The sequence below is a fragment of the Hyalella azteca genome, unplaced genomic scaffold (assembly GCF_000764305.2).
Source record: "Hyalella azteca isolate HAZT.00-mixed unplaced genomic scaffold, Hazt_2.0.2 contig4316, whole genome shotgun sequence".
Lineage (NCBI taxonomy): Eukaryota > Metazoa > Arthropoda > Malacostraca > Amphipoda > Hyalellidae > Hyalella > Hyalella azteca.
Window position 1 is genome coordinate 451495 of NW_025934536.1, and position 27676 is coordinate 479170.

At 38.0% G+C, this 27676-nt stretch overlaps 1 protein-coding gene across 1 annotated transcript in view; it reads left to right on the top strand.

Annotated features, from left to right (window-relative positions):
• Positions 1–27676, top strand: part of LOC108682264 (tyrosine-protein phosphatase Lar) — a 340083-nt gene that overhangs the window by 261553 nt on the left and 50854 nt on the right. The window contains exons 7-14 of the mRNA XM_047879960.1: positions 395–577; positions 1093–1112; positions 11175–11241; positions 15986–16052; positions 20328–20373; positions 22716–22857; positions 24557–24742; positions 26511–26612. Of these exons, the coding sequence (XP_047735916.1) occupies positions 395–577; positions 1093–1112; positions 11175–11241; positions 15986–16052; positions 20328–20373; positions 22716–22857; positions 24557–24742; positions 26511–26612 (813 nt within the window). The remainder of the gene's footprint in view (positions 1–394; positions 578–1092; positions 1113–11174; positions 11242–15985; positions 16053–20327; positions 20374–22715; positions 22858–24556; positions 24743–26510; positions 26613–27676) is intronic.

Here is a 27676-nt window from a genome sequence, read left to right on the forward strand (position 1 = left end):
TCCACACGTTTATGCCAGTATCACAATTTGCTGCTTTAAATGCCGCTATATCATCCACACGTTTATGCCAGTATCACAATTTGCTGCTTCAAATGCTGTTCTATTATCATCAACACGTTTATCCCAGTATCACAATATGCTGCTTTATCATCCACAGGTTTATCCCAGTATCACAATATGCTGCTTTATCATCCACAGGTTTATCCCAGTATCACAATTTGCTGCTGTAAATGCTGCTCTATCATCCATACCTTAATCCCAGTATCACAATATGTTGTTCTATCATCCGTACGTTTATACCAGTACCACAATTTGCTGCTTATGCAGCTCTATCATCCACACGTTTATCCCCGTTATTTGCTACGCTATAATCAAGAATTATTGTGACTTGCAGGCAACGAGCTACCCGCGGGCTTCCCAACATTCCGGTCTGAGCCCAAGACGAAGGCCGTGGAGATCGAACACACCGCGCTGCTCGTATGCGATGCTTACGGCGACCCCAAGCCTAACGTCACCTGGTACAAGGACCATGTACCCATTGACCTCTCGAACCCTCGCTTCTCCGTCCTTAGCTCCGGTGAGTTCTAATAAATTTTTTGACGGTTTTGTTTCAGAGTTTTGTTTTGTAGTAACTTGTTTGCAATTTTTTGCTAGAAATTTGTTTTGTAGTAAAAATTTGTAGCAATTTTTTGTTTTACATTGTAACATGTGATTGTTTTGTTTAGTCTTTTTACGTTGTTTTCATGTTATGAGCTTGTCTATGTTATGTTTATTTCGGAATAATTACGTCAAATTTTCTCTTCTATTATGCAGTTCATTTATGACTGTGAAATTATGAAGGAAATGAAACTGCTCGATAACTACTTGATAGCCCTTCAACTGCATTTGAAAGCAATCTATGACCCTTTCGAATTCGGATCGGTTAAAATTTCTGGTCTGCATCAATCCTCAAATAATTTTTCCCATTAATTACTATATTGCTTTATGTCAATTTAAATTACAATATTATTATGCTCGTCGTTCACTTCGATTGTAAAAATAAACAATAAATCCTGCTAAAGCGTATTGAAGCTTGTACGTTTATATGCGCAGACTTGGGAAGAATTAGTCTCGTGAGTTCCACACCTCAGGTCTTGAAGTTGTGTGGAAGAAATTGCTTGCTTCAATTCCCTGAAATCGTGGATTTGCCGGGCAGGTTTTAAATTTGGCTTCCTTACTCTATTTAATGTACAACTTTGATCATGTTATTGTCGGAAGTGCAAAACTTCTTCATCAACATTTCACGTACATATGTAAGTTCTAGCAGTTACAATCCTAAGCCAGTCTGCAAAAAGGAGAGCAGATTGCCAAACAACGCGGTAAGGTGTGGCAGACGAGCTCTGGTATTCGTCAGAGCCTCCTTTATTCTGAACTACTGACACGCTTGTGCTGCTGGCTTAATATCTCAGTTGCTGAGTCGTCTGTGCTGCTGGCTTAACATCTCAGTTGCTGAGTCGTCTGTGCTGCTGGCTTAACATCTCAGTTGCTGAGTCGTCTGTGCTGCTGGTTTAACATCTCAGTTGCTAAGACGCTTGTGCTGCTGGCAATGCTTTGCCTTCGGTTGTGGAGGCAGCGCATAATGCAGTCAATTTTCTTTTGATCTGACTTGTGTTCACCTTCCTCCCTGCACTCCACTAAAGGCTTCTGCACCTCATTTGTTCCAACCGTAACTACGAGCTTTGTCTTCAGCGCCTGCCAAGTCTTCATCTTACTTCAGTATTCATTTATACTTTTTAGCGCATTTTCTCATTTCTGGAAAAAAGGCGCTATAGTGCTCGTCATGTCCGTCCGTCCGTCCGTGACCACGTTTTCGTCGACGAGAAATTGCGCTCTCTCTTACTCGCTGCAGTATGTAATACTGAGTTATATTTTTTCTCTTTGTATAGAAATTAAGTTCTTGTAAAGAATTATTTACTGTACTTTCTAAAGTACGTTCTTCATTGCACACCTTTTCATGCATCCTTCTTGTGCCGTATTACATTTTCGTCTCTTTACATTCGTCGTTTGGTATATGAATTACCTTTCAACTTTACACATCGGGTATTCATTTATCTTTCTTTTTGTAAAAATCTCTTATTTTGCATTCGCCGGTTTAATTTGATGTTCTTGCTCATGTTGAACACCACATATCTGCAGCTCACGCTTTTAATTATCACAGCTTATACGTTGACGCTGGAGCGATATCGTCCTCCTAGGTGGAGCTGTCAATTGTCAGGCATGCAGTGTATCATTTATTGTAGTACACGGTCGCGGGAAATTAATTTGGTCGTGTAGCGCAGCGTCACTATGCATGAATCCATCAGCGAAGCCACGTCCCGCAACGACTGTTTCACTTCTTGTTGTTAATTAATGCTGACATTTTGCAGCGTTACTCTCGTCGCAGCAGCCATTAGCAAGGCATTCCATCGTCACGACTCAGCCACCATTCGATCTCCACTGAAATAAGAATGTTGTTCGGTCTCGAAGGAGATTTTGAAGGTGCACTTCTCGTTGTAAGCAACGTGCTCTGATGAAAGGGATGTTTGTCCAGTGTCTTTAAATGAACAACTTTATACAATTCTAGAGCCTTTTTGTAAAATTGCGAAAATATTAAGTTATAATTTCTGTTAAATAATTGAACTGTTTTATTGCATGCGCTGAATGTTGCCGGAGACGAATTCTCGCGTGTTAATTTTGGTAATTTTTCGCGGTGGGACTCAACAATCATTCATTAAGTGTTAGCGAAGCTATGCCATGTAAATAATTCCCCATATTGCTTGCACGCGAGCATCCCTAAGTCCTTTTCTCGCTCGAGTTCCCCGTGGGGAAATATCAGGTTTGCCGATGAGCGAGAGCCACGTAAAAGTTATTGAGCTCAGAGGAAACGTCGCTTTCCGTCTGCTTCAATAATCCCGTAGAGAGCAGCGACGATCAAGGCCGGGGGCGGGCGGCAGAGAAATGAGCCCGCTGATGTAGAAAATGAGGTAATCTGGCTGTGTGAAAAGCAGTCTCAGAACTGAGTCCAACTTCTGCATGTCTGGCTCCCTTCTCAGCTATAGCGACTTGACTTCATCCAAGTCTGAGACTCGAATTTTCTGTATTTGTCTTGCAGCATTTCGATGGCGCTTCAGATTGAGCTTGTACATACAAGCTAATACATAAGCTTTGGAAATGTCTGTGAGATCTGCCAGATGGTTTATTTCGCTTGAAGACTAGTCGTTGAATTTATTGATTTATTTAGATGAAGGAAAGTTGCAGAAATTATTACGAATAATGAAAATTCAAACGAAAAAGTAAGAGTCAAAGGGAAGAAAACTGAAACCTAGAAATATAATTATGTATTATTGACTCGGGCTTGACTAGCATTCGACTTTTGCTGAATTACTTGACGCGTCCTTCAACTTGGATAATAAACCGTTTAGGTTTCATTCGATCGCTCCAATGGATCTGTTATCTTTATTAAACATTCATGTTAGCCAGGGACAAAATTATTTTCTATCTTATAATGGCCAACAGACAACAGTGGACCCAGAATTGCTTTATAATAATTTAAAGCATCTGTCTCACTTTGAAGTACTGTTTACCCTATAGTTTCTTAGTTGTGTAATGGAATATCAAACAAATATTTTCCTTATGATCTCAATCAGTTTTCTTATTATTGCAAAGTGCTTATGGACGTACAATAGCTTTATCTGAGATTATTGTTGGCTTCAAGCGATTTTAGTTTTGACATTGAAAGTCACTAATCTCCTACAATGAAACAAATTGCATTCATATGAACAATGACACTATGCGGTGCAATCAGTTTATCGCTTTTATTCTCTTTACTATATATTGTTAAATCGAATATTCCAACTGTAGCCGCAGTTTCATTTATCTTTCAGTGGCGCGAAACAGCGCTTTTAGTCCAGTAAACTTTCTCTCTTTATCCAGCGAAGTTAGCTAATGATTTATTGGGTGTCTGTTGGTAATCTATCGGCGAACGAGTTGCCGGCGCCGCTGATCCATCATGGCCGAGCCTGTGCTTTTCCTACGTTCCTATACCGCTGGATGATCTCTCTCTACCCTCCCTTCAAATTCCACTCTCTCACTACGCCAAAGTGTTCCTCAATAGAACTTTTAAATTTCCCGTATTTAGAAGAATTTTTTAGGTAATCCTTTCATGATGGAGAGGTTTGGTAAAAGTCAGTGGTTAACTGAGCGCCGCGGATGCGATGAATTGGACGTACCGTGCAGATTGAGATGAAGAAAGAGTGTCTTCTATTCGGACTGCCTATGAAACTTTAATGAATTATTTATGGCTATCTCGTCGAATGTAGAAGGTTCATCTTTAGTGCATTCGTTTAATTTATTTGGTAAGTCAAAGTAGCATCTGTTCCTTGCCGTATGCATGACGGTTATCCAGATTGCGCTAATGTAAGCAAGTGTGGATAATGGATGTAAACAAGGTTTACTTAAAAAAATAGTTTAATTTAATGGATGTAAGCTTCATTTTTTTATTTGGCCCGCATGTTTGTTATTACTTGGAAGTCTTTTGGTATTGTGATGCAAATCTGTACATGGGAAATGTTGTTGAGTCTGGCGCATGAACGGCCATCAGGGACAACACAGCGGCGTTGTGAAGTACACGTCGTGTTGTGGTGAGCTCAGGTCGTAAGAAAAGAACTGCATGGAACGTGTTCGAGCTATCACGACACAGTCCTTCTATTTACAGAAGAAACCAGTTCAGGTGTTGCTGTGCAAATGCAGCTAGTGCTGCTGCTGTTCTTCCCTTCTGGTATACCGTTGTACTCGGCGTTGTTCTCGGCCTTTCTATTTACAGAAGAAACAGGTTCAGGTGTTACTGGTTCTTCCCCTCTTGTTCTCGGCGTTGTTCTCGGCCCTTCTATTTACAGAAGAAACAAGTTCAGGTGTTGCTGTGCAAATGCGTCTAGTGCTGCTGCTGTTCTTCCCCTCTGGTATACCGTTGTTCTCGGCGTTGTCCCTGCGCTGTGTATGTACTTATTCCCCGATGAACACTTGCCAAAAAAGTACAAGGTTTGCACGCGGCAGTTGTTCACGATGACCTCCACGCTGCCCCGACTTTAATTCAGCATGCAATTCGGAGTTAGGTGAGCGCAATGAAGTGGGCAATATTGTGGGTAATAAGAAAGCTCTTAGAGCGCAATCTGGTGCGTGGTGTGCACCAATGCAACCATTTGCTGCCTCAAGACTCTCTTAAGTGCAGTTCCACCACCATCCTATAAATACCAAGTCTCTTCTTAAACTATTGAACTCTTCTTTATTGGAACTTTGCTTAGACAGCGCCAACGTTATCTGCCCGCGCGGCTTCCTGGAAAGTACTTTGCAAATTACAGCTTCCGAAGTCTCTTTACTTCTGCACAATTCTGTGCTACTAAATGTGTAGTGAGCCTTACTTTCAGTTATTTTAATGGCCTAGTTCAGCTTGTATGGAACTCGTTTTTCGTCCACTAATTGTTTTTTTTATCGAAATTGGTATATGCCTCGCTTTTTAGCGCATTTTCTCATTTATGGAAAAAATGCACTATTGTGCTCGCCATGTCCCTCTGTCTGTCTGTCTGTCTGTCCGTCCGTCCGTCCGTCCGTCTGTCCGTCCGTCCGTGACCTCAAGTTTTCGTCGACGAGAAAATGCGCTCTCTGTCACTCACAGCAGTGAGGACTGAGTTACATTTTTTTATTTCATGATTCAAAACGTCTACAATTGATGCAAATTGTATTTGTAAGTATTTTTAAAAGTGTTTAAATCTCACTATAATTTTGTTGTGGCTCAAATGTTTTACATTTCTGCTTTAGCATCGAACCTCTCGGTTGTCATCCTGCCATTTTGCCAGCTCGAATCTTTCATGTTTGGGGTGTTGGACTCTTCATCTGTAAAGCACACGATGTCTTCGAGTTCATTAATGTCGTTTATCAAATACTTAATTTGCCAGGTATGTTAAGAAGCCACTCCTATCAATCACAGGGCTTGGTATAATTAGCATGCGAATATTACAAAGGTTGCTGTAGACGTTCTGTGTTATGGCTACGTCGAACGTTATTCATTTTTCCTTACTTTTTATATTTATTTGTATTCTTCGGGATGTCGTACTTGTGTTGCTGTACTTTTAACTTGAAAGTATTTAAAATATTTTTAGCTAAAAACTTGGTAGCAGTTTACTATTGATAACTGTATAGTTGACGACTAAGCTTATCAATTATTTTGATTATCTCAGACAAAACTGATCACTGTGTTGCTAAGGCGCTGATTCTCCGAATCCATTTCCACGATAACTTCATTTTTAGTTCATCTCACATCGTCAGACTTGCTCTCTCGCTTCGATATTGCCAGGATTTGAAGTTCTTTAGGGGGTCATAACGTCATCGTCCTGGTGCGCACCGTGAAATGCGTGGTAACATCATGCATGTATAGATGCGTCTCTGTGTTCTCGCATCATAGGAACTGACTTTTTCTAGGAAATTTGAAGGAAGAAGCTTCGTTGCTAAGGCAAGAACCGTGTTCGCCGGCTGCGCTTTTGCCACCGATAATTGAGACCTCTAATGGATATGGCATTGGCTTCTGGATTCCTAAAATCGCACTCTTTACGTACGAGTCTTCGTGCTAACGACTTAGACGGCATTTGTGGATCTTTCTCAATTGTGCAAGATTGAGTCGCCCAACTGTCGGCGCAATTCCAACGGATATATCTTCGGGAACAGTGCCCACTTCCAGCGATCCTTTTTGGGTATTTAGAGAAATACCTCAGCATATTTAGAAAATTTTTAACTTCAAAGAAGCTCCGTCGCTACGGTTTGTCTGAACCGATAGAGATAAGTGTTTATTTATATGAGATTTCTTCTCAAAACTCTGATACCGTTGAAAGTTTCGGACGAGGTAAAAAAAATACGTTAATGGGCACATCAATTGATGAAGGAAAGCTCGTTTTATTGAATATGATAAATATTGAATGCGACGGTTCTGCGACGTTGAAATAGCTCCGAATTACGACATGTTATCAATGCAACAAAAATAATTTATAGTGAAGTTTGTCTGTAGGTAATTTCACATTATTACTTTTTTAAAGGCTAATTTTTTTATGTGTACCGTCGCTATTTAATTTAGAATGATAAATGAATGCAAACGCGAACAGTTCCCACCATCATTTATATAAAGTGTAAGGCTGTTTATTGCGTTTAGTCGAAAATTGTTTTGCCATTTCTTCGTTTCCTTCGTGATCAATCACGAAGGTTTCGGCACATTTTTCTTTCCCTTGGTTAGAGATGAGCAAAATCAGTTCGATTTCGAGTTCATTGCCGATGAATCTAGTATTTTTGTTGGCAAAACTTCGCCTCGAAAAGTTTTCCCGTTAATTACATAAGTCGCCTAAGCCTTCTCTATTTGCCTAAGTTTAGGTTGAATGGCCAGGCTGAAAGTTAGCATTAACGATATTCTGAAGTCTATATTAAAATTAGGCTCCTGTTGCCGGCCCAACTGCGATACTGGTTGATCTTATTTATTTTTGGAATTGATTGTGAAAAGAAATTATACATCCAGGGTAGAAATCAACGGTATTTGTAATGATAAGTATTATAATAGTAGATTTATTATTTGAAGGCAGTAAAATTGTCATCTTTCCCATCAAAGACACGAACTCCCACTTTTTGACACTATTTTTCAGTGAATGTTAAAGTGCCAATGATTAGTAAATATTTTTATATAGTTCTCGAGCCTCTATGACTGTATAGAGTTTCGATCTTCCCTTTGATGAATTACTGTTCTCTTGGCCCCCGCGTCTATGCCGGGTGTGCACTGTGCACCCATCACGACTATCCCCCTGCATGACAATTTCCTATTCTGTTGGCCCCCGCGTCTACGTTGGGTGTACAGTGTACACTGTGCACCCATCACGACTATCCCTCTGACAAGTTGCTATTCTCTTGGCCCCCGCGTCTATGTCGGGTGTGCACTGTGCACCGTCACGATTATCCCTCTGACAAGTTGCTATTCTCTTGGCCCCCACGTCTATGTCGGATATACACTGTGCACCGTCCCGACTATCCCTCTGAAAAGTTGCTATTCTCTTAGCCCCTGCGTCTATGCCGGGTGTGCACTGTGCTCCGTCCTGACTATCCCTCTGACAAGTTGCTATTCTCTTGGCCCCTGCGTCTATGCCGGGTGTGCACTGTGCACCGTCCCGACTATCCCTCTGACAAGTTGCTATTCTCTTGGCCCCCACGTCTATGTCGGGTGTGCACTGTTCACCGTCACGATTATCCCTCTGACACGTTACTATTCTCTTGACCCCCGCTGCAGAAGGTCGGCAGCGTCGGAGCAAGAGGTATAATCAAGGTAGCTTGTAGCGCTCTCAGTTTTGCGCGCATTCGTTTAGCTCCTCTGCCTCGTGGGAGCTAGGAGAAGCAAAGGGCTGCATCTCGCTGATTCTATTCTGCATATGTTTGTTGTTTTATTTGGGCTATTTCCGACAAGCAATAAATCAATTTTAATTTTGTTTGGGTCTTTCATATGGGCGTTTAGGTCTTTCATAAGTTTTTTGTTTAGATCTTTCATAAGAGCGTTAGTTTTAGATTTATAGTTAAAGTTCAATGCATTCAGTGTCTGAATTAAAAATTTTATCGATTTTCACATCGATAAAATTGATGATGTGAAAATCACTCAATTTATTTTACATTTCGAATTTCTCTGAACTTAGAAGCTTTTTTCCCTTCTCGTCAAACAAATTGCGCCTCGCAACTATATTTCTACAAGTCATATGCCATTTTCGATCTATGTATATGCCATTACAAGTCATATGCCATTTTCGATCTAAGTTCGTCTCAAAGCACAGTCGTGTGTTCTACTAAAATCCTCCCTACATTAGAATCACCTGTTGTTACTGGCGAGGAAATCTGCTGCATCTTCTCCCTCCGAAACGAGTGCTGCAAGTACACAACAATGCAATTAATATATATGTATTGATATAATAATATATCAATATATTATGGTTTTAAAACCATGAAAAACCCTTATATTATGTTTTAAATCCATGAAAACCCGTTATATTATGGTTTTAAGCATTTGGCACCGAGTCTAATACAAGATGTACCGGCTGCTTGCTTCTGATCAGGACAAAGGTCAGAAATGAGTGAAGTTGTCGGCGTGCTGGAGCTTCTGTGTCATTAAAAATCTCATGCTCAGTCATGAAATGAATTATTTAGAAGTCATCTTTTTAACGTAATTATCATTGCACCGACAAGCCCAATAAAGCATCAACATTCGTGCTCTAGCTGTTTGCCCCTCAAATGAGACTTACGATCCGATTCGCAACTTTTGATTCGGATAATCAGGGACATATCCGGTCGTTTCTTGAAGGTCTCCAGGGTGAACCCACACTTTCTCGAAAAAAAATAATTTAAAAGGGTGAACTCACCCTCTACTTGAAAAAAAACAATAATATAAAAGGGTGAACTCACCCTCTCTTTAAAAAAATAATAATATAAAAGGGTGAACTCACCCTCTACTTAAAAAAAATAATATAAAAGGTTGAATTCACCCTCACCGCAAAATGTTACTGAAAATCTTGCTGAAATTTTTATTTCTGCAGCGCCCTTTGTCCAAGAGTTTATTTGTTGTCCTTTTTCGTAGTCAAATTTTCATTTTATTGTTGATACTTTTTTATACATTTGAAATGGTTTGACCAGCTTTTGATTCATGCCCTTTCAAAACCAAATGTTAAAACCTAACGTAATTTTTCCTATGATCATGTCAATAAACGGAAGTGAATAATACGCAATTCAACAATTTTTATGAAGCATTTTTCCATAACCATTCATCAGCAAGTGAATGGGTATCAATAAGGTGAGAATATCCCAGCACGCAGGTCCCAATTTGCTCGTAAGATTCGGTAAGGGATCGTTGGCTGTCACACTCGTCTCGGCTCTGCCCAAATCTGCCGGCCTGCTAAGCCCGTTATTTTCTATGGACGGCTTATGAGAGATTTTGCCGAGCGTATTGTGTAATCATTATCGCAAGTCACTGACTCCTTATTAAGACACTTCTTCATGTGCGACGATAATAAGACGTGTGTTTTGTGGCGTGCTGAGTTGCTCGGAGAAACTGTATCGAAATATCGGAAGCATTGGTATTGAAGGTAATTGCTTATGAGCAAAATATGTTTTGTCATCTTTTTAGGTGACACTTGTTATTTTTCATTCAGCTCTGTTTTTAGAATTTTTTAACTCTTTTGTAGTGTTTGTCAGCCTCTTGTTAGAATATTTCCTTTCCCTTGCGAAGCAATTTTTTCCCAAAATTAATGTCATTTGTTGGGACCGTCTGCGAAGTGTTTTTTGGCGCTTGTATAATAATCGATTTTTACATCATTTTTATACTAATATGGTGCATTTAAAAAAACACGTTCATCTTGACTGTGATGTTGCTTTGCAACATCACAACATCGCGTCGTCATGAGCATGTGTGCTCATTCAAGGATTTCTCTGTCTATGTTTCTAAATACCAGGAAAATTTTGTTCGTAATTAAACAGAGAAGATCAATTTTACTGTAAGAATGAAGGAACAACCCAAAAAATTTCATTAGCAGCTATTAAAGATTGTAGGCCATTAATTACTTCATAGCACAAAACATTGTTATTACTATTATTATTAATTTTCGAGCAAGCGAATGTATCGATCGATTTATGACATATTTCCTCTTGTAACTGAAATTTTTTTTTCTTTGTAAACACTCGCAGACTTATATTCTCCTTTAATGCCTATTTTTACCGTGAATAGACCTTTATTGAAGAATACATGTTTGAAGCGGAGGTCATGTTAATTTAACACTTCACATCAATTAAAATTAAATTTATTGCTCCTAAATTATTTCGTGTAATATTCCTGCTTTTACAATCATTGTAGTGTTTAATTAAAATTAATTTCATGTAATTTAATGTATTATTTCTGCTTTTACAATCATTGTAGTGTTTAATTAAAATTAATTTCATGTAATTTAATGTATTATTTCTGCTTTTACAATCATTGTAGTGTTTAATTAAAATTAATTTCATGTAATTTAATGTATTATTTCTGCTTTTACAATCATTGTAGTGTTTAATTAAAATTAATTTCATGTAATTTAATGTATTATTTCTGCTTTNGTGGCAAGTACGAATGTGTGGCAGAGAACTCCGTGGGAACTGCCTTCAGTAAACTCATTAACCTCTACGTCAGAGGTGAGATCCGCGAGAGTTAACAGTCATTGCATTTACAATCCTGCATGTCTCTCTTGTCTCTCTACGCTGCACGTCACTCCATGTGTCGCAAATGTTTGGACTTGTGGCAGGTTCTGATAAATTCAGTGATATTTCTCCTCGGATTTTGATTTATTTTATCTACCAAAAACATACACTTCTGTGCGTTCACTTTTCTAGAAGTGACTCAAATCTTTTGTTATGCGAGATGTATTCTCTATTCCCGAGGCTCCAAAAATTTTAATGATTTGTAGTTAACTATTTCCATATGTGCCCATGGAAGTTAATTTTTTCTTCAAATCACGCTAAAAAAACTTTGCAAATGCTTTTGATTTGTCACCTAAACGATTTCGAATTCGAGTTTTTCAAAAACATTTCCGCTTAACCCCAAACGTAGCGTCACTGACTGATCCCAGTGACGTTTTCAGACGGCAACTTCTGATCAAGTCCTATGCCCCTATATTAGCCCCATTATCACAACGGCATGAATTTAAATTCTGTACCCTGTTAATTTATTCTCGTATTTGAGGATCACATGTTGCAATGAGCGAGCAAGTTTGTCTTTGCTAGCGTTCACGTTACAGAAGCCTGCATGTATGGCGGTGCCGCAGTTTTAGTGCGTATTTACAAAGTAGCAAAAAAACGCTGTGCCATCTGTCCTCTCTCCGCAGACTAAACTCCCTGCTAATGGCCGTTCTCGCTAATGTTTGTATCTTTGCGCTATTAAAATTTACCCTACTTATGCCTATTAAAGTATGCTTTACATTCGAGAATTAATTCACCTTAATTCAGCAGGGCTTAGACTGAAAGGGAACGTACTTTCAACATATTACCTTATGTTCTTACTCAGAGTTTATTATTGTATTCTTTCAGATTCAAGCGGATTTTGTTTATATTTCCAGATTAAAACGCTATTTTTGTTTTAGTTTAATTTTTTAAATTTGTTTCCGAGCAATAATTGTTTTTAAAATATTTTTTTTAGTAATTCATATATGTACTTGGTATTTATAATCGGGTTACTTGGTGAAGGATTCCTGAAACGTAGCGTTTGTTGAGGTTTCGTTGCGGGGACGTTTCTTTGATGCGCCTGTGTTCCTTCATCCCGGTATAAATACGATGCGTGGTTGTGCAGGCGTTTCTCGAGTCCTGCCAGTCGTCTTCTTTTAATCCCACGCTCAGGTTTTCTTTTATTCAAATGAACTGGGATAGTCTCGTTGAAGTTCGCGCAGAGGCTTTTGGTTCAACGAAATTCTTTCCGTTTATGATTTATATTATTTTGTAGGAATTTGCATTTACAATATGCCGCAACCACCGTTTTTATTTAGTTCTGTTTTATGTATAAAATCAGAAAATTAGTTTATCTTGAACCTATGTAAAATGTTTACGCAGATTATTTCATTTAATGCGCATATTTTTAGAAAGGCTCAGCGGCATATGACTGCTAGGTGGCTAGTTCTTTATATAACATCTTTATGCATACGCTTCAAGGTTAATTCACGCATGTGGAAACAAAACTAAATTGTTTTCAACTTTCAAATAATTCAAAAGATCCACAAGCTATGGCAGAGAAACAGACTTACAGTTTCGTATCCATGCCAACTTTTGCCGCTACAATTTTTTACGTGAAAAATCATCTTAATGCTGCATTGACTCAACATGTGCACTTACGTTTCCTATGTAGGAAATAATACCCATGCATCAATTCACTGACTAACGATGATATTATTTCATATGTAAGAAATAATACCCATGCACTGACTCAACATATGCACTAACGTATCCTATGTAGGATAATATCCTTGCATCAACTCAACATATACACTAACGTTTAAAGGATTACGAAATAATACCCATGCATCAATTCACCATATGTATTCACATTTCATATATGGAAAATAATACCCATACACTGACTCAACATATGCACTAACATTTCCTATGTAGGAAATAATACCCATGCATTAATTCAACATATGCGCTCACATTTCCTATGTAGAAAATAATACTCTTGCCCAAAAGCCCGCTATGCAGCTGCTGTTCCAGCAGACCGAGCTGCTCACAGGTTGAATAGCAAAGGCAGCGCTGACGTCCGGAGATTTCGCACAATTCTAAGGGTGTGATTTTAAGCGGCGCGCGATATTCTTAGAACAACACTGGCCCGCAGTTTTAACTTAATGTCATTAAGCCTCTTTAACGACACCGACAAAAAGGCCAATTTTCTGCTGCAAGATTTTCCTGAAACTCTGGTGTGTTTTTTCGTCTGGTCTGGAGCTGAGAACTATTGAAGGCGGAGACCTTGGTTTTTAGCGTCGACTGTTTGATGGTTTGGCTGAATAGAAATCTTATATACTCTTGCGAAAATTTAATATTTGAGAAAACGTTCGATGAACTATTCCTGCGCTTTCATTCGCGTTGATTTCGTATTTCTGTTCTATGTGTCAGGGAACGAAATGATTTTGCATTCGATTTATTACAATTATGTGTTCATCATGTGTCTCCTTGCTTGCTTAGCTTCGAATGAAGTACGAATTGCCCTAACTTCTTCAATGCTTTTATTTTCTTTTCTAGAACGAAATTTTGATTAATTTTCTTTCTTTATAATTTATATGTATCTTTGATGGAGTCTTCGCTTGATCATCCCGAATTTGGGTCATCAGGGAATTCGCATGATTTCAATATGAAGATCATCGAAACTGAGACAGTAGCTTTCATGCAGGTCTAGAAAACAAATCTTTCAATCTATTTGTGTTTGATTATTTATGTAATTCTTCTGTTAGATCTAATCTTTGATCGAGTAGAAGCCAGCATAAATGTCGTCGTTGGCATAGTTACCGACACTCCTGACTTCTCCAACTTCTTGATAAGGCTCATTTTTAGTGCCTCCAGCTCTCAATGTAAACTTTACCATCAGGAAATTATTATGTGACATCCGATATTACAACTTTGGATAAAAAATGTCCCTCTAAATTATTATTCATCATCACGTTTTTCTCGGTGCGGATCTGAATACTTCACTTGCTATAACCACTTACGACATCGCCAATTGACAGGATTTTCTGGGGCCATACTTCCAAAACTCGCTAAGTTAACGTAAGTAATTACTTTCTATTTTCTTGTCTATGATTGGTGGATTTTGCTTGAAAGGCCGTCAATGATTGGCTGATGAACTTACGATCTCTTAACTTTTTTTGAAAGTATAGGCCCAGCTGATCCGTGACTTTTTGCATCATGCATACCACATGTGATCGCAGCGTATTATAACTGAACAAAAATTGACTTGATGCGATCTATTACCGCCCGATTAATTCGCCGTATTTTTTCGTGGTATTGAAATTGTGGAAAAGTATCAAATTTGTGCTCTGATCCGGTAGAGCTTTCAACATCACACGTTCCACTCTTCAAATCGTGATGAGAATAGTGTGATTTTTTGTCTAAATTTTGAGAGATATTTTCCGTACCGAATTCGAAATTTATACGTTTGGATTTATTCTAATATTTTGATTCTTTACGAAACTATAATCGATTAATTTGCGACCTAACTATATTTCAACCCCTAACCAATGCATGGCTGTATAAAAACTCGTATACCTGCTCGACTCACTTCAACAAATGAAGTACTGAAGAGGGGAAATAGAGAACTCTTTTTATTTTATGATAAAAATACCCGGACTGTCTCCACTAATAGATAAATGCTTGGAGAGACGAGTGAGTGATTGAGCAAGTTTGGGGATTTTTGCCATTCATCGAGTCAGCTTTGGCTTCCTCAAAGAGAATCAGATTTTGTGATAGAGCTGAAGGGAGACGAGGTTCGTTTTGAAGCCTGTAGCTGCTGGTCTGTTCTCGGATCTCTGGTACACGCTCTCTGCTTGTCGGCTTTAGGCTACATTTTTGACTGCGAGTTGCGTCTCTGAATGAACTCGGACGTACTAGACCTCGTCGGTGTTTGAACAGAGATTGGTTAGCTCTGCGATTCGCACAAGTGGCTCAAGCTGAGAAAAATATCAGGTGGCCGTTTCTGTGGTCTCTGACGATGATTATAATATAAATGTCTTGATAATGGGCCACCGGACAAAAAACTTGCAGCTCATTCTGTACATACAAGCGATTATTTGAATGAAATTACATATTCTGAATAAGCATTTCCTACGGAAAAAATTTCTATTTGAACTTGATCGGCTTTAGGAAAAATATTAACCCATGCAAATCAGAACATTGAACTCTCGAACAATTGCTTACGTACCATGTTAAAATTTGAAGCCGAATCAAGGACGGCCGAGCTTGGGTATCTGAATGACCTCGTATAATTTCAAGCAAGGGAGCTCATCGGCCTGAGCTAGCAGAACACACTCGCTGCTTTCGATCGCGTCTCTGTCGATGCACGAGGTAAAGTGGCAGCGATAAGGCGATCGAGTGCCTGAGGTCGTATAGGAATCTGGTGTGACTTTTAACGATCTCTGTAAGGTGTCGTAAAGAAGCGAAGCACCGGCCTTCCCGTCCAAATGACCCAGGCTGATCGAAGTCAACTCGTGAAATTATCACTCGCAGCGAATTTGTGCTCGCAGTTCCCTATCGAATCGAAATTTTCCTTCTTTCTCTGGCTCCCGGTAAATCTCTGAGAGGATATCCCTTTCCTAGCAGCCTGTCATCGTTTCCAAGGCTCTTTCTTCCTCATGGAAACTCAACCTTTGTTGAACTCAACCTATGTTGGTCTTCCGCCGGACTTCAGGTGCCAGGAAGCATCAGTTCTTACTGATTAACGAGGTGTTCGCTGCGGCCGTCTTTGTTCGTATAACGTATGTATAATATATGTATAACGTATGATATATATGTAATATATGTAACGTATAACGTATTCGTATAACGTATGTATGTTCGTATGTATAATATTCAATATTTTCTTCGGTTTTCATTTCAGTTCAATTGTGAAAAAATAGTATCAGAAGATTGTTAACTGTAGAATACATTTTTAATCATTTATAAAAATGCTCATCACATCGATATTTCGTGTTTTCGTTTATTTGTCATTCTAGAAACTGTTATGCCATCTACCAGTGCATGGGTTATTTTGATCACTTGATATGATGCAGGAGTTCTATTTATTACAGAAGTATCGTTTCATTAAATAGGTGGTAATATCTTGCCTGAATGATTTTCTACTTACGATGTAATAAATTAATGTAATTAAGGTACAAAGTTGAAAAGAATTGTGTGTATGCAATTTCATACCAGAATTTAAGAAAATTTATTTTATTTTGAGTTTTATAAAACGTCATTGTGCTGCTTTTGCATACTTTTCTTTCGAGATTTACATGTTCCTGGAAACGATGTCACTAAAGCCGCACTTGTGCTAGCGTCACATGGCTTACTGATCTTGATGAGATAGATTAATATCCTATGCCTCCTGCAATGAAATAGTTAAACGTGAAATAAATCTCTGGATTCTAGAACCAGCAATATGAAGTACCAAATAAATATTCGAATCTATAGTTATTCGTTCATTTGTTACGTATTAGTATACATTCAAAAGTATATTTTTTTCGAGATAAAATTTGTTACGGTATAATTACAGACTATTATATCACGGTCATTATGCAAGTCACATTTGAATTTGCTTCAGCCGCTCGAAGTGATCGAGCCGTGCAGCCATACGAGTCCCAACCGCAGCAAGCGAAGTTTTGATCGTTGCATGCGCTGCAAATTCATTGTCTAGAGTTTCTCATGCGCATCATCGTATTACGTGAAGACATGAGTGAATAGTGACGCACCTTCACTGCTTCTCAATTGATGATGAAGCCTGTCCGTGCATGGTCGTCGTTTATATATAGACACACAACTTCATCGGAATACTGCGCTGCTGCTGCTCACGTAGAACATTTACTAATTCTAGGCCGATGTATCTTGAGCTTCTTTTGTAGGTCTTCTCGTTATTAATCAATTGAACGGCAACGAGCCTGTGTCTGAGGTGCCGGCTTGGCTTCAATTAACGCTGAAGTTAATAACGATGTGCGTGCTATTCCTACCTAACCTGGCCTCCTATCCTGCATTATTTTACTTTGCCTTTCGAATTGCGATCTCGTCGGAGGAGTTGATTAAATTGAACTCTGATGGGAAAATTCAACGCTGTCTTTCGCTTCTATTTTGAACTAAATTCCGTTTATACTAGCATCGCAGACATTTTTCTGGTACGAAAATCCTTTTTTTTCTTTTCTGGTACAGCTGTCGAAAAATGGATTAGAAACATTTTACACTCGTTGGATGCGTGAATTTTGTCTGCAAATGACTACGAAAACTTAATTTAAGTGATGAATACACAAATAGCCTCATGGAGTATTCCTTTTAAATTTGTTGTTGAATTTAAAAAGAATTACTAAAGTTTACCGGCTCTGACATTATATCTGTTTTTAATCCCTAATTGAATACCTTTCGAAAACATATTGAGATATGATCGAGTATAATTTTCGACGAAATTTAGTAAAAACTTTAATTTGTCTCACATTGTGGAGTTCGTCTTCAAGCACACGAATTCCACGAATAATTGACTGGTCGTCCACATAACAGATACACGAAAATCTCTGCTACGTTCTATCTTGAAGTGCCAGGGACAATTAATTGAGATCTTCAAAGTTATGCGGTTGCCATGGTGATGGTCGCGAGGAGACAGCTCTTGCTTGCCGGCCTTGCGATGTCTTTCGACCTTCGGTAAAAGCTTTGTTATATTTCATCCGCTCACGGGCCTGCACCACGAGCATCAGGCTTGCTTTTAAGTGCAGTTCATTTGAGTCGCGATAAACAGTTCGTCAGCTTGTGACTCGCGATAAGCACCCAGTGAAAATTTACAGACGCGGCAGCTTGATTTGAATTACCAGAAGCTGGGGCGACTCTAAAATTTGTTAGGGCAGTTCGTCGCAATTGTTACTCGCGATAAGCAGTTCGTCGCAATTGTGACTCGCGATAAGCGGTTCGTCGCAATTGTGACTCGCGATAAGCGGTTCGTCGCAATTGTTACTCGCGATAAGCAGTTTATCGCAATTGTGACTCGCGATAAGCAGTTTGTCGCAATTGTGACTCGCGATAAGCAGTTTGTCGCAATTGTGACTCGCGATAAGCAGTTCGTCGCAATTGTGACTCGCGATAAGCAGTTCGTCGCAATTGTAACTCGCGATAAGCAGTTCGTCGCAATTGTGACTCGCGATAAGCAGTTCGTCGCTATTGTGACTCGCGATAAGCAGTTCGTCGCTATTGTGACTCGCGATAAGCAGTTCGATAAGCAGTTTGTCAGCTTGTAAAAACGTTGGAGATCGTTAAGTGCGGTAAGAAGACGACGTAAACAGACTACTACTCTCCCTGCTTCACCGATGAAGTATTTGAATTGAAGTAAAGTTTAGCTTTATTTGCCTTTTTGGCCATGCGTTAACCGCGAGTCTTGACTGCAGATGTCACGTCGGAATGTTAGCCTGAATAATGCAGTAATGGGCACCTCCGTCTTCTGAGTACATGCTATAATTAACGTGATGATTAACGTTTACAAGTCTTCATACATGTTATAATTAACGTTCACCAAGAATACAAGTACAACAAATCGTGTTTGTATTCTATAAATTTTGTGAACTGATGATGAAACAGGTCTCGAAACGTTTTTATTGAAGCTTTGGTGAATTTACTTGTCGTTTTCCGTGCTTTTAAATTCTTGGTGAACTTGCGAATTAAGTAAATTATTGATATAAGCTCTCATAACTAAAGCTTTTTTGTGTGCTTTTTTGAGAGGTATGATTTTTTTTCTTTATCGTTGCAAGCTGCAGGGAATCTATTCATTTTACGACTAAATTAATTCCAATTTATATTGTACTAAGACCTTTACTAAGATTAATGCTAAGATTATACGAGTAGAATGATGATCCAGTTATAACGAATCCCGTTATCCAAAATCCCGTCATTCCTACTCATGTCAAGGGGCTGGATCTTTTCATCACGAATTCTCTTATCCTGAAAATCTTCATCCCGAATAAGGTTAATATTTCTAGAAATAAAGTGTTTTCGTTAATGCAAGAAAAACCTGTTGAAACGCTCAATTAGCGCTGAACTCCCATTTATCTCTCATCTTATCGATGAAATAATTCTATTTGGATTGGTATTTTTTTATAACATTTATATTTTCTTCTATTTGGTAGCTAAAGCCCTGGTTATTGAAAAAATCTCTCATTCAAATCCGCACTTAGATACAACTTCCGTTTCGTGATGTGAAAAATTTACCTGATGGTTTTGAATTAATTCGAGTGTAGAATAAATTTTAGCTATTAAAATTACATTTTTAATCAAACCCTCAGTTCCAGTTTTGCAATGCCTTACTATTTGCTATGCAGTTAATAATTGTTAACACGTATTTAATATTCCGGCACAATAAGTACTGACGATACGCGCTCAAACAGCGCCTAGGTGCATGGTTTCATTCAGCGCTGAAATACAACACGTACAATATACCTGAAATATCTAGCAGCGTATTACCGGTACAGCCTAAAGTTTTTCTAGATAGAAAATCCTTGCAGGCAGAGAATCCCGTCATTCCAAAAGCCGTCTTCCCAAGTTCAGTTCATTATTTTAAAATTAAAGTACGTTAAGTAATGAAATACACCCATGTAATGTGCTGTGAAACACCGTATGAATTACTATCACAACTCCCATTCATCTTCCTGTTTGAGAGCTGAAGGAAACTTCATTTTTCAATGCCGTACGAGGCTTCAATTAAGAAGAAAGTTTCAAGCACAAAAAATATTCCCTAACGAAAGGTGTTGTGCTAAAAACAAGTATATTACAGTATCATGCTTACAAGAAACAAGCTAAGTTTTACGATTTCATTAAACATTGATTCCACTTATTAATAGACTTGTGCACATTTTTATTCCTCAATGGTATATCATCCAAATGTAAATTGAACACATCATCACATGAACAAATTAACACATTGAACACATTATGTGAATACACATAATGTTACTGTCTCACTTACTGTTACTGTCTCACCTATATACTGTTAGTGTCTTACTACTGTTACTGTATACGTCATGTGGAAGAAGGTGGGTCACCCGCGTCGGCCGCCCCTACGTCATGTGGAAGAAGGTGGGTTACTTGCGGCCGCCTCCTCTACTACTTTTGGAAAAAGATGGGTCAATTGTAACACTTTTTCATGTTATGCGGAAGACGGTGGATCAACTATATATATATACGATTGATCGCCTTTCGTTTTGTAGAAGATGGCATGAGTATGTCGTTAGCAACGGCCTCTTATCGTCATGTAAACAAAGATAGAACTGGCGTCTTCTGTACGACTTCGAAGAGAATAAAAGATACGTGTCTATTTACATCAAATTTTCGATATGCTTCTTGTCCTCGGCAATTAAAAAAAGGAAGAGTTGCTGGAATATAAAACAGCCTCTTTCATTCGAAACATTGTGCAAAAACTTACGTTTATTATGTCTTCTGCGAGAAAATGTCGAAGTAAGGAAAACTGTTACTTTAGGTTAAATCTTGGTTAAAAAGGGTAGTGTTTAAGAGGACTACTAGAATTTAGTAACTGATGAAAGTTCCTGAATCATAATTAAAAGATGGGATCTAACTTGTGCACTGTTCGATACTATACTATAAAAAACATTCTGGCTGGCTTATTAGTTGTGGAACGAAATACCGTTAAGTTATGCGAAAAAAAATTGTATTAAGTGGTTGATTGAAATTTGTGGCTGCTTGAAATTTAATGAAACTCTACTTGCACTGAACATTAACGCATGAGCTCTGAACAAAACTACTCGTCATCAGAGACGGTTGCTTTATCTTTTATGTCGAACTCAGTTTCCGTATCAATCTGTGTAGCGTAGTATGAGTTGTCTGGAGTATAAGCCATTCAGTATGAAAGCTCGTCCAAGTGTAATTGTTACAAGAATAACAAAAGAAATTAGCAAGCGAAAAATTATTATTTCATAAAAATTGTGAAATTTAACATGAAATACAATATATTATGATTTGAGTTTCACTCCCAAGGTCAAAAATTATAGCTAACCGAGCTATAATGAATCCGCTGTGGTTGTAATAATATTTCTAAAATATTCTTTACTTTGAATGCAAAGACGTTCTTAAACTAATGATAGAAGTTTATTCTAAATGATGGACTGAATTTATTAAATTTGTAATAATTTAAGTATAAATTCAAAATGAATAATTTTTACACCAATGTAAAGAGAAATAATCAAAGTTTTGTTAACCTATTCAAACGTGCAATTGGGCGGATTTCAAACACTGCTACACATGATGGAAGATGATGGATTTCTACACCGACATCACCTGAATTTATACCTGAATAAATACGAATTTATTACTTTGGGTCCATCATTGGAATAGCCGTGTATTTTTCTATATTATATTAATTTACTTGATTTCGAAATTTTCGTCAAGTTTTAGCTCGGCAATTTCCTTTGAAATTTCACCGTGACAGTTTTGTATTTTTGAATTAACAACGATCGAAATCGTGGGCTGATTCAATATGTCTATTGAAAAGCTATTATTAATTTGGCTTACGTTTTGTTATTCTCTCTCATTTCATGTAAATTTCTAAGCAAGACCTGAGGTCAATTCGGCCTTGAGATCCGCGGTATACACTGTGTGGGGTAAGTCAAGATGTGTGGGAGAAACTTATTTCAAGTGTTAAGTGTAATGATACGCTCGATCGCATTGCGATTGCTTCTGCCAGTCCTCCATGTTTACTTCCTTTGGAACTCAATTGAAACTTGGAAAAGGCCGAGCTTCCAAAGTAATGCGCTCCCAGTTTGACTTGGGACAGATCGCCGCCCTCGGAGCTGCGGGTCGACCTGCCACTCTGGTATCTGTGATACCGTTTTTTTTCTCTCGGGGGCACTGAAGTAAAAAGATGAAATTGCGTTTCGACTAAAAATAATGGGTTTATTTGTAATTTAGTTAGAGTTTTTCTTTTTAATATATTAATTTTTCTGGAATAATCTTGAATTTATACAGTGTTCTTTTATTCATCTACAAATAATAAATACCTTGTTTGTAGATTATCTCTCCACTGTAGCATGTTACGAGTTTTCGGTCGTCTTTTGATCATTGTAGTTTGCTTGTGATGGTTGTAAAATGATGCTAGATCAATGGCTTGTGTGACACTACAGGGCGAAAATTATACTGTATCTATGTTTTATGCGACATTTCATGATCTAAAATTATACTGTATAGATGGTTTGGGCAACATTTCATGGTCTAAATTATACTGTATCAATAGTTTTTGCGACATTTCATGGTCTAAATGACACTGTATCAATAGTTTTTGCGACATTTCATGGTCTAAATGACACTGTATCAATAGTTTTTGCGACATTTCATTGTCTAAATGACACTGTATCAATAGTTTTTGCGACATTTCACGGTATAAATTATACTGTATCAATGGTTTATAGGGCCTGGCAGTCGAGGTGTCGGAGAACAGACTCACCAAGAACGTGCTGATGCTACACAACATCCGCAAGTCTGAGAACTACACGTGTCAGGCGCAGTCCACTCTAGGCATCATCGTCGCCGATGTTCAGGTCAAAGTACAGGGTAAGTGTCTACTCATAAACATAAATGGGTTATAGCGTCAAAAAAGTGATGCATTTTCTTATCCATAGTACAAGCAGAGAACGGTCGTATCACTGATGCACCATTTCGCAGGGCCAAACTGAGTCAAAATGACTCGCATAACGTTAAAAAGTGCATCGATATCTGGAAAAAGTTCACTTATTTCTATGTATGCAAGTTTTATTAAAGACCAGAGCGTATTTCTTATGAATGATTTTCTTATTAATTTTCTCGATGCTGCGAACTAGGCTTTTTGCGGGAGTTGAAAGATCGATTTGCGGGATTTTGATTTTTGATTTGCACTGCTGACCTAATGAATATGGAATATTCGAAATGTCGTAAAGTAAAATAAAATGTCATTTGGAAACCTTATATTCGAACTTTCAAATCCCGCAAAAAGCCTAGTTCGCAGCACCGAGAAAATTAATAAGAAAATCATTAATAAGAAATACGCTCGGGTCTTTAATAAAACTTGCATAAAAGAAAAACTTCTGCCTAACTATACAAATTATTTCTATGTGTACACATATCTGCCTGAATCCTTGTCACACAGCATAATTTTACTACGTTATAAACTTGCCAACTGTAGGTATAGTTATACCTAAGCACTTGAATGATATCGAATCGTGATGAAGTATTTACTAAAGTTTCATTTTTAATTTTCATTTCAGTTATTCCTAGGCATGGATTCCAGTTACCTGTTTATTATTTATATTGCAGTGTTTGCTTTATTAAGTTTACAGTTAGATTGGAGTATTGAGATTATGATTGGTTTGTAGAGCTATTTCAGTTATGTTATATTTTTAACCATATCTTACGATCATGACAAATTTGAAGTAATACTTTTTTTTTTAGAAATGCTGCTTTTGAAGAAAATAAGTTAGGCGTTCCCATAGACAAAATTTTATTTCCGAGAATTTTGGCAGTATTTTAATCTGAATCGAAATCCCGTATAATAAACAGCTATGCAGATAAATTGCTGTCTTAATTCTAAGTTCGGTTTAGTTCAAGTGTGTTTGGGTGCGTGGACCGGAATGCTGTTAGTTGGTCGGTAGGCGCTGAGACTGCAATTAAGACGCCATTGTAAGCTACGCGACGCCTGAGATATCGAGGCGCTTCTGCATACCGCGCCTTAGCCTGCACTGCTGGCCTGTACAGCTGGCCTGCACTGCTGGCCTGTACTGCTGGCCTGCACTGCTGGCCTGTACTGCTGGCCTGCACTGCTGGCTTGCACTGCTGGCCTGCACTGCTGGCCTGCACTGCTGGCCTGCACTGCTGGCCTGCGCTGCTGGCCTGCGCTGCTGGCCTGCACTGCTGACCTGCACTGCTGGCCTGCACTACTAGCCTGCACTGCTGGCCTGCACTGCTGACCTGCACTGCTGGCCGGCACTGCTGGCCTGCACTGCTGGCCTGCACTGCTGGCCTGCACTGCTGGCATGCACTGCTGGCCTGCACTGCTGGCCTGCACTGCATTGGTTGCTCTTCCGTTTCAATTTTTTTAATTGAAGTAGGAGTTCATATTCGTCCGTAATGCTCATTTTTTCGATGATGTTGCAGCACAAATGCCGAGTGTGATGTTGCAGCACAAATATCACACCAATATTACAAGTATTATTAATATTAATGTTTCAGCGCAAATATTACAGCAATATTACAAATATTGTTATTATTATTATTGCAGCACTGCCGCGGCCGCCCACATCTGTACGTATCACTGACGTGACTGCGACGTCTGTACGCGTGGTGTGGGAGTACGACGTGAGCCCCAGCGACATCAGCTACTACATCATCCAGTACAAGCCGCGCGATGTAGACCGCGAGTACACTGAGATGTCCGGTCTAGTCACCAGGTTCTACGCTGTTAGCTGTGAGTGTATTTATTGCAACTGTAGAGTCTATAATATATTTATAAAAATTATATGTTAGCTGTGAGTGCATTCATTGCAACTTTAGAGCCTATAATATTGTTAGAAAAATTATGCGTTAGCTGTGAGTGCATTCATTGCAACTTTAGAGCCTATAATATTGTTAGAAAAATTATGCGTTAGCTGTAAGTGTATTTATTGCAACTGTAGAGTCTATAATATATTTATAAAAATTATATGTTAGCTGTGAGTGCATTCATTACAACTGTAGAGTCTATAATATTATTAGAAAAATTATACGAACGCCGTGAGTGCATTCTTTGCAACTGTAGAGTCTATAATATTTTATAAAAATTACTATTCGGAAATTGATGTCCGGCCTTGTCACCAGGTTCTACGCTGTCAGCTGTGAGTGCATTCAATGCAACTTTAACGTCTTATATTGTTATAAAAATTATTAATCGGAAATTAGACGTCAGTGATCAGAAATTAAAATGTGCGCGTTTGAATTATAGGTTCATACGTCCGATTAGTGCATTCTTTGTAACTGTAGAGTCTCCTATATTGTTATAAAAATTAATATTCGGAAATTAGACGTCAGTGATCAGATATTATAATGTGCGCGTTTTAATTCTATGTTCATACGGACGCTGTGAGTGTATTTTTTTCAACTGGAACGTCTCTTATATTGTAATGAAAATTAGTATTCGGAAATTAGACGTCAGTGATCAGATATTATTATGTCGATCGATTGAATGATAAGTTCAAACGTCAGATGTGAGTGCATTTGTGCGTTCATGGCTACTGTATCTTATCTTAGAATTATTATTTTAAATAGAATTAATATTTAAATAGGTTTAGAAATTATTGTTTTAGAATTGAATGTCACTGAACTGGCGATTATAATGTGCGCGTTTGAATTCTAAATTCAGCTGTCAACAGTGAGTTTGCACGTACGAGTACATCCTTGGCAAATGTAACGCCTCTTACATTGTGTGTCAAAAACATCAATCTATTTTTAAAATCTAACGTCAGTAATTTGACAGTTTTAATGAAAAGTTCAACATTTGAGAACTACGGATGAGACATTTCAACTTTTGATTGTATGTTCTTTACCACTACGGATAACAATTTCTAATATAAATTTAACCTTCTTGGTAATATGATGTAATATTTTTGCGCCAGACTCGTCGGTTTTTATCTCTCAGGATATTAATTACTAATGTAAATTTAACGTTGTTGGTAATATGATGTAATATTTTTCGTCAGCCTTGTCAGTTTTTATCTCCTAGGGTTTTTATTTCTAATATAAATTTTACGTTGTTTGTTATATTATGTGATATTTTTCCTCAGCGTTGTCGGTTCCTTATCTCCTAGGATATTAATTTCAAATATAATTTTAACATTGTTGGTTATGTGACGTAATATTTTTCCTAAGTGTTTTCCGTTTTTTATCTCCTAGGAAATCAATTTCTAATAGAAATTTAATGTTCATGGTAATATGATGTAATATTTTTGGTCAGCGTTGTCACTTTTTTATCTCATAGGATACTGATTTCTAATATAATTTTAGTTTTTTGTAATATGATGTAATATTTTTAGTCAGCGTTACCGGTTTATCTCCTAGGATATTAATTTGTAATATAAATTTAACGTTATTGGTAATATGATGTAATATTTTTCGTCAACCTTGTCAGTTTATCTCCTAGGATATCAATTTCTAATATAAATTTAATGTTCGTGGTAATATGATGTAATATTTTTGGTCAGCGTTGTCGCCGTACACGAGCTACGAGTTCCGCATCGTGGCCGTGAACAAGATCGGGCGAGGCGCGCCGTCTGAACCTGCCTACATCACCACTGGCGAGACCAGTGAGTCATGCTGCTATGATAATAATAATATTAATTTGGTTGCATTGTTGGGGCTCTCTGAACCACCAACTAGCCTTCATGATCGTATAGGTTTAGTCACTAATGCACAATAATTAAAACGCATTATTACACCACACTTTCAATCAAATAAGAATAAGAATGACACTAGCAAGTTCACGCTGCTGCCTCCATCATAAGAATTTAAATTCGTTGCATTGCTGGGGCTCTCTGAACCACCAACTAGCCTTCATGATCACTTATATAATCAGTCTGCTTATATCGCAAGTTTATAAGGAATTTAAAAGCATAGAAAACACCATGCAAATTCACAATAATTGAAACATTTTATTACACCACATTTTCAAATAAAAAAATAATCAATAAGAATAACACTAAAAAATTCATTTCATTGCTGTCATCTTGGTGCTTAGCTCTTGATTTCAGGCTTACTCTTCATATGAATCTAAGTCTTCGATTTGAGAAACTTTTGGTCTGAGTTTAAATCTCCGATTTGAGGCTTTCCTATAAAAGAAACAATTGAAACATAAATAATAAGTTAAGCTAAACATTACGGATTGCTAAATATATGACCTGAATATTTACACGATTTCTCCACATCAAATCTATTCACATATATATTTACATATTCACATCCTAACGCAGCACATACCTCCGCTCCGGCTTTCCACGACAAAATAATCCTATCGCCTCCTCCTCCACATCAAATCCTCCTTCCGTACTTAGCCTTCCGTAAACTCTAAACTAAAAATGCAATTTAAAATTCGGGACTACCTATTAATAACTTGTGCAATTAATATTCCGATAGTTAAACAATGATTTCTATCCCTTACAGCATCAATAGCATTCTTCCTGAATATTGTTGGAAGCAGTTTATCCGCTTCATAATTCACTCGTTTACTCGTTACTAAAATAAGCTAAAATTATTTAATGGAAATATCAAATAACTTTTGGGTTGATCGTGACGCACAGACTTTCCTCCCAACGCGTCGCGTCGCGCTGAAGCCAAGTCAGGTTTTCTTTTGCCTTGATTGGCCTTGACAGGC